Raw genomic sequence first — 8,052 nt, forward strand, 5'->3', positions numbered from 1 at the left:
TGTTCACAACATTACTAAGGTTGCCAGTGACTTGAAGACAGGCCTGAATCATTTGATTCTCTGTAGAGTGTGACCCCAGATAGGGAAGCCGAGTTACTGCAAATAACAAATAGGTGCTTCAAAGGACAGAGTAAAGAAAGTGTTCTTAGGGAATTGATCAGAGTACAATAAAGCTGATAATACCTTTCTGGAGATCTTTTGTGCAGTCATCTAATACTAAATATTAAATATTGCTCCTGAATAAGAGTGGAATCTTCTGTTGTATCATAAGGAAAGAAAATGTAAGGTGTGTGTGTGTGTGTGTGGAGGGGGTAAATTTATAGTAAGAAGCTATAAAAGAAAGGAAGACTTTTAGCAATTGGGTTTGAGAGACAAAACATCCTTGGGGATTGAAAGAATGAAGATCCATCTCTTTACCAGGCTTGCACTTTCTCAAAGTGCAGGACAGCTTTTCCTGAGAATGTTGTCAATGGAAGTTTTCCGTTAAATTTCCCGAGACATAGACAGGCCCATCTACAGCATCAGCATCCCTTCTGGGTACTTGACATGGGCTGACTTTGGTGTCTTATTTCCATCCCATCCCATAGTGCTTAGATTCATGCCTGTTTTGAAAGTCTCTCTCAATGAAATGCCCCTTCCTTAGTTCCACGTGTCATCTCCACAGTGCACTTGTTTGGGGCAACACCAGCAAAACCCCTCCCTCTGCCTGTAAAGGTCCACTCAGAAGTGAACCAAGGTTCAGATGCCTCCGGACCAGGAAACAGGACACCAAGACTTCTGAAACTCAGGGTAGAGTTGAGATGGATGTCAAAATCTCTGACAGAGCCAATGGATGTGTTGTGAACACTTTTCTGTGACACGGGTAGCTAGTTTCGGTACATGGGCAACTGAAGTTTCGCTTTGCTTCCTGGAAGTGGCTCATGTTTCCTTGGTGGGATATACGTTTTCCTTTTCATCAGATAAAGCTCCAACCCGAGTATCTGGTGAACCAGGTTTTGTTTGTTACTCTATGAGGACTGTAGTGTGTGTGTGTGTGTGTGTGTGTGTGTGTGTGTGTGTGTGTGTGTGTGTGTGTTTGTGTGTGTATGTGAGTGTGTGTTTGTGAATGTGAGCATGTGTGTGTGTGTTTGTGAATGTGAGCATGTGTGTGTGTATGTGAGCATGTGTGTGTGTGTGTGTGTGTGTTTGTGAATGTGAGCATGTGTGTGTGTGTGTGTGTTTGTGAATGTGAGCATGTGTGGGTGTATGTGAGCATGTGTGTGTGTATGTGAGCATGTGTTTGTATGTGAGTATGTGTATGTGTTTTGGATGGTGGTGTGGAATGTGAAGCACATCCCTTTAGGAGGCTCCCTGACAAAAACAGAAGACTGAGATAACAATTGTGGTGGCTGTGAGTCTTAGAGTTTGTTGGGGGGAATTTGAATTATGGGTATATAGAAGGAATGAGCAAGAAGAGGCAGATTCACTTCTGTTGGAGGATTTCTTGAAGTGAACAGAAACAGTTGAGTATATTAGAAACCAAGAAGCCTAATTTGGGGACAGAGCACTCAGGATTACATACGTCAGATTCAGCTTGGGCAGGTACTAATTAAACTCCAGAGTGACTCACTGACTTGTAAGAGGAGAGTCCTCTTCTTGTCCCAGGTGTCCAATGCAAAAACCTCTGATGGCATTACATAACCTTCCTCTGGCACCCCAGGTGTCCTCAGTGGGAAGAGCCTCCCACCCGCCAGTGCCAGGATTGGATGTTAGTGCCAGGATAGGTGTTAACTGGAGGAAGTCACTGCCCTCCTATGTCTGTGAATAGCTTTTGCTTCATGAAGAAAAGGAAGAAGTCACTGAGTCAGACACCAATATAGTCAGGAGTGGAAGGATTTAATGGGGACATAACAGGACTGAATCACTTGTAACTTAGTCCCTCTTCAGAAGAACATTGAGTAGACAAACTAGCTCAGGAACCAAGTCCTCAGTTGAATTCAGAGACTCAGAGGCCCCACATTTATAGGTAAAAAATCTTCGTAGTGCTTCATTTTAAGGTATAAATGAGAGGCAGGACTGTGCTGTAAGGGCGTAGTATTTCCCCAGAATGGAAACTGGGGCTCAGCATTCATCTGGTGATCAGCTCCTCAAGGCACAGTTTTGAACTACATTACTTTTGCTTTGTCTTCTGTTGGGCTAGTACTGGAGTGACAGTGGAAGGGCAGGGCTCAGGAGCCTTGGGGTGGCAGGGCTCAGGAGCCTTGGGGTGGCAGGGCTCAGGAGCCTTGGGGTGGCAGGGCTCAGGTGCCTTGGGGTGGCAGGGCTCAGGAGCCTTGGGGTGGCAGGGCTCAGGAGCCTTGGGGTGGCAGGGCTCAGGAGCCTTGGGGTGGCAGGGCTCAGGTGCCTTGGGGTGGCAGGGCTCAGGAGCTTTGGGGTGACTGGGTTCAGGAACCTTGATGTCACAGGGCTCCTTGATTTGGGAGACACATGGCTCCTGCGGTGGTGGTTGACAAGGCTGTTTCACTTGCTGCTCATGCAGCTGAGGAGGTCCTGTGCAGGGCTGCTTCTGCTGGTGTGAACTCATGCTTCAAAGACGGCTGGGCCTAGAAATAGAATAGATGGTTTATGGAGAGAATGGCTTCACAAGAAACCGCTGGCAGCGCCACTTCTGATGTCCAAAGAAGTAGAGGTTCTCCTTTCTCTCTCTCTCTACCACAGAGGGTACTTTGCCATGGAGGTCCTTAAAGGTCATCTGGTTCTAAACAAACAGGATCTTTCTGGCCGTTCCCTCTTCCTACCTACTACAGCAACACAGCAAAGGGCTTTATCAGGAACATGAGATTGGTGACGTTGGCTCATGTGGAAATGTGATGGCATGCAGAAAATAAAAACAATAAAATGCTCACAGCCCACTGCTCATCTGCACCAAATAAGATGTTTTGTCACCTGCAGAATGCCTGTGGCCACTCCAGGATGCCTCACCGTCACATGCGGCTCACACGTTCCTCCATCTCAGGGGCGCCTCTCATGTCTGCTTGCTCAGATTTGCCCAGCTGTCACAGATCACCTGCTGTGCCAGTCTTAGGCAGCTTTCTTAGAGCGAGCACTTCAGAAATTTTTCTCGCCTTTTCAAACTGCCACAGCACTTGCCCTTGTCTCCTGTCACTGATGCCTCATAGTACTGCCTTTAGTTCTTGGGCTTCTAAATGAGATGCGCTTTTACGGAGAAAATTCTCCTTTGTTAAATTATCTTTTACAGTCCAAAACACCAGATGCAGCAAACTCTTAACAAATGTTTTTATTGAAAGAATGAAATTCTTAGCATTAAAACTGTAGATAAAGAAATGATGTCACTAGTAATGAGATAGGCTTGTGTTCTTACCCAGACCCAGCAAGAATACATACATACATACATACATATATATATATATATATATATATATAATTTTTCAAGGGTTTATAATTCAGATGATATATCTGCATTATAACTACAACTACATTTCAATAAGAGGACAAAAAAGACACCCTAAATGCAAACGAGGCTCCAGTAAAACGTCACATAAATGCATAAAGTAAATGGTAAAGTATCCACATAGAGAAGCTTACCTGGTATGCAGAGAACAGGCAGTGTAGTCACTGGGATCTGATGTGGCATCCTCTTCACACTGGCCTTTTATAGAGGGAACAAGCCCTGCCTCGGGGGAATGGGAGCCTTTAGGGCCACTGAATCTTCATGGCTTACCTGTCAGGCATGATTCACCCTGGGTGCTTCACCCACTTATTGGTTCAGCTTAAGTGATGACACTGGTAATGTGATTTTTTTTTTTTCACATGCTGACGATAATGCCATCTGAGCATTAACCCTGAAGAATACTCCCTCCACCCCGCTTCCACCCACCTGGTCTTCAAGTGTGATGTTTGCAGGGAGGATGCTATGGATTGAAAGAGCAAAAAGGAAATTCTGGGAAATCAGGCATCAGAAATCCCGTCTTATGGGTGTCTTAAGCAGAGCTTCAATTTAGATGAGTTTATTGGGATGATTAGGATCTATAGGGGGTGATGGATAGCCAGTAGGTGTTTCCGGTTCTCCTGAGAGGCGATGGGTATAATGCCATTACTTTGTTCTATTCAGGACAATTTAGGCCATAATTTTACCTATCCATTACTTAGTGGACTTAAGCCACAAAAGGAGATTAAGAAAACATACAAACAAGCAAACAGACAAATATTCTAAAATGATTTTCTTTTTCTTTTTTTCTTTTTTAATCGTGAGAGTCCTTTTTCCAAGAAGAAATACAAAAATAAAAGGCACAAGGCTGGGAATCTCTATTAGAGAAGGGGAACTTTGAGCTGGGTGAAGTGAGAGGGCCATAGGACTTCAGGTGCAAAGTGACTCGGTTCTTTTATCCCAGCCACTTTTTCTATCTAGTGTGGTGAAGACTTGGGCAGATGGTTACAGGGGAGATGGAAACTGGGGAGAGTTCAGAATATTGGTGAGGAGTGGCGAGGTGGGCTTTCATGGTGGTAGGCATTTGAACAGCATGGTCACACACTCTAGGAAGGGCATGCATAGAGTTCGGTGGAGCCTGGCAAGCAGAGCATCTTTTCTCAAACTCAGCCGTGCCTTACATGATGAAAGGGCTGTGTGAACAGAGGGTTTCTTCCTCAGGAAGAGTTTCTCTCCTAAGCTAGGACAACATTTATCTAACCTGTGAAAACAGTTTCAGCTCACACAGTGCCCACCATTATGTCATAGGCTACTTCACTTCACTTCCTCTTTCCTTACCAGAAATCATGACTCACTAGAAGTCTCTCTTTCTACACCATTATTCAAATAAAATACATCATTTCTTATGTAAGAAAACCCAAAATAAACAAAAATAGTTGAATCTATATAAAAATTAAGGAAAGCATACTAAAATCCGGAAATTTTCTGTTGTCTACCATGGAGTTCAATGTAAGCAAACAATATTTGGTAATAAGAGAAAACCTATTTGGGGAACACAACTATATTTAGTTGACTCTTCTTTGAAATCAATGTGGAGAGATTCTTTCTCAGATAGAAACTGCTTGTTCTCTGTTCATTTTAGTCCCATCTGTTTAACTTTCTCCATGAAAACTTCAAAATAATATAGTGTAGAACAAAGTAAGAATAGGTTACATAATTTCCATGTTGTTTTTTGACTGCGTTAAAGAAAATTCCCATTTTTTTCAATGTCCATCTACTGTCATATTCAAAACACAATCGAATTGCTCTCAAACCTCAAGATCTCAGACTCAGTGCTGTGGGAGATTGCAACACCAAATGGTGACACATGGAATATCCCAAGACCAAGCAGGATCAGGCAATTGTCAAGCCAAATGTGAGGCTTATGAAAGAGTGAGTTACAGAGCTTCAGGTAATGACATGTCCTGGAACCTCCCTCCTGGGGTGTGTACTCTGCGTTAGTGATGCTTCTTGCAGTTATAGTGGGTTGTGGGAGACAATGAAAAATTTCCAGGCCTCTCTAGTCCTATAAAAAACAAGCTCTCCAAGTTTATTCTCTCAAAGAAGTTTTGAGTGTCTATAGGACATCAGTTAGTATTCTTGGCACTTGCATATATCATTGAAAAACAACAAATATAATGAATTATTTACACTACACATACTAAAGGAGAAGGAAGAAATCTATTACAAATAATAAAAAAATGATGGGCATGAGAACTTTATATTTATGCTATGAAAAAAAAGAACAGCAATGTAAGCCATTAGGAACACCAAAGAGAGAATGGTATTTGTAAATACTCTTCCAGGAGATGATTTTGGACAGACCCAAGAGAACGGAAGCTATTAGAACATCTGAGGGCAGAATGTTCAAAATAAGGCACGATATGGAGCAAATCCTTAAGTGGAGATCCAAAGCAAGTGCTGGAGCTACCTGGCATGTTCCAGTGTCACAGGGGCTGAGACAGAGGCCACAGCCGAACCTGTCAGCCTACTGCCAGTCATTCTCAGAACACAATGACTCACCTTCCCACAGGTCTTTATGAGTCTGCTTAAACAGTCCTTAGGAGAGTATGCTAAAGAAATGTCTCTTCAGGTGCCCAGATGTCACGCTCCTTGGATTTTTTGTTTTTGAGAGTGAGAGTTTCTTCTCTGTAATGGAAGAGTTACATATATGAGTAGATTAAACTCACATCTTAAATCATTTTAATACAGTGAGTTTACCTATTGAGGATTCTTTTAGCAACCTTTTAAAGTTTAGTTATTCATGTGATAATAGGACCGGTGAATTACTTGTTAAACATAGAATTGACCAGGACTAGCAGGTCATCCTTCAGTCATAGGGTCCTGAGAGAGAAGACCAGGAGATCAGGGGATAAGGGGATAGGAAAGTTTAGAATTAAGAGGTCTTGCACAAGCTATGTGTTATGACAAGGCAGCTTATTAAGAAATACAGCATCTTATACACTATTTCCAGGGCAGAAATGGTACAGTGCCAGCAGAAACTATCATACAATGAGATGAAGTCAGAAGGAAGAAAATCAAGAAATGTTGCACAAGGAAACACAGGGTATCTCAAGAATAATACAGATGGAGCACATAGTAGCCTTGGGATTAGCAACCTTAGCTCAGCATGGTGGAAAGAACTGTTTCTCAGTATCCAAAGTTGTGGCTCACTCAAGGCCCTGACCCCAGGCTATTACTGGATCTGCCAAGCATATTCCTAGTTTTAGAGGAGGAATTGTGTTCCTTCTCCATACATGGGGCCTTGGGGGAAACCTTGGATCAGCCCAGTCCTCAACGTAGAATTATAAATTTTGAAAAGAAAGCCTTTCTTTTTAGTAAAGTTATGTTACATATTGTATTATAAGTATATTAAAGTGTGATGAAAATAGGGATGCTGGTATGATGGCAACTGAATACTTGGAAACTGACCAAAAATACCATTTATTAGTAGCCACCTGACACCTATTTTGTTTTCTTGGCTACTCAGTTTAATAAAATCTTCTAGAGTTTGCAATTCAATGTAGTATATAAGTCTTAACTAGAAAACAAAGACAAATGAAAAAAGATCAAGAAGATTCATATTGTGAAAATGGCCATTTTACCAAAAGCAATCTAGAGATTCAATGCAATCCCCATCAAAAATCTGTCACAATTCTTCATAGAAATCAAAAAATAATCTTCATATAGAAACACACACACACACACACACACACACACACACACACACACACACACACACACACCAGGATAGCTAAAACAATCTGGAATAATAAAATAAAATAACTGTCAGAGGTATCACCATCCCAGATTTTAAGTTGTATTATAGAACTATAATAATAAAAAAGCATGGGATTGGCATAAAAACAGACACATTGATCAATGGAATAGAAATAAATACCAGGAGTAATTCAATACATCTACAGATATCTGTTGTTTTAATAAAGAAATCAAAAATGTGCACTGAATAAAAGAAGGGTCACAAGCCCTGCTCCCTACTCCTGTTTGTGAGGAGAAAGATGGCTCAGCGGTTAAGAGCGCTGACTGACATTCCAGAGGACCTGAGTTCAATTCCCAGGCCATCAGGGGTCTTATCACTCCAGGATTAAAAAAAAAAAAAAGACCCATGTGACCTTTCTTTAACCCCTTAAAGGAGGTCATGTACATCGGCAGGAAGCACCCCCTCCTTTGGGCCATATAGCCCTAGGTCATGGGTGAAGCAAATATCACTACAAAATGTTCAATATCCTTATGGAAATACAAATTAAGAGTACTTTGAGATTTTAGCTTACCTCAGTCAGAATGGCCAAGATAAATAAAACAAATGATAGCACGTGCTGAAGGAGATGGAGGGAAAAGGGAACACTTCTTCATTGCTGGTGGAAGTGCAGACCTGTACAGCCACTACGGAAATCAGTGTAGAGGTTCCTCAAAAAGTTGAAAATCAATCTACCTCAAAATCCAGCTACGCTACTCTTGGGCATATGCCAAGACACTATATCTTACTAAAGAGATACTCACTCATCTATGAACATTGGGGCTCTACTCACAAGAGCCAGATATTGTAAACAGCCTAGATGTCCATC

At 42.0% G+C, this 8,052-nt stretch overlaps 1 protein-coding gene across 2 annotated transcripts; it reads right to left on the minus strand.

Annotated features, from left to right (window-relative positions):
• Positions 1 to 1,858: 1,858 nt before the first annotated feature.
• LOC128106113 (cornifin-B) lies at positions 1,859 to 2,576 on the minus strand. 2 transcript variants are annotated; one of them, XM_052731430.1, is made up of 2 exons: positions 2,465 to 2,563; positions 1,859 to 2,326 (listed from the first exon to the last, which is right to left on the minus strand). In XM_052731430.1, exons 1-2 carry the CDS (start codon positions 2,561 to 2,563, stop codon positions 2,150 to 2,152), a joined length of 276 nt encoding a protein of 91 aa, XP_052587390.1. In that variant the 3' UTR covers positions 1,859 to 2,149. The 2 variants fall into 2 exon arrangements, with proteins under 2 accessions (XP_052587390.1, XP_052587389.1); XM_052731429.1 differs by having other exon boundaries at positions 1,859 to 2,576.
• Positions 2,577 to 8,052: the final 5,476 nt, after the last annotated feature.

The sequence above is a fragment of the Peromyscus californicus genome, unplaced genomic scaffold (genome assembly GCF_007827085.1).
Source record: "Peromyscus californicus insignis strain IS unplaced genomic scaffold, ASM782708v3 Scaffold_9__1_contigs__length_137607984, whole genome shotgun sequence".
Taxonomy (NCBI): domain Eukaryota; kingdom Metazoa; phylum Chordata; class Mammalia; order Rodentia; family Cricetidae; genus Peromyscus; species Peromyscus californicus.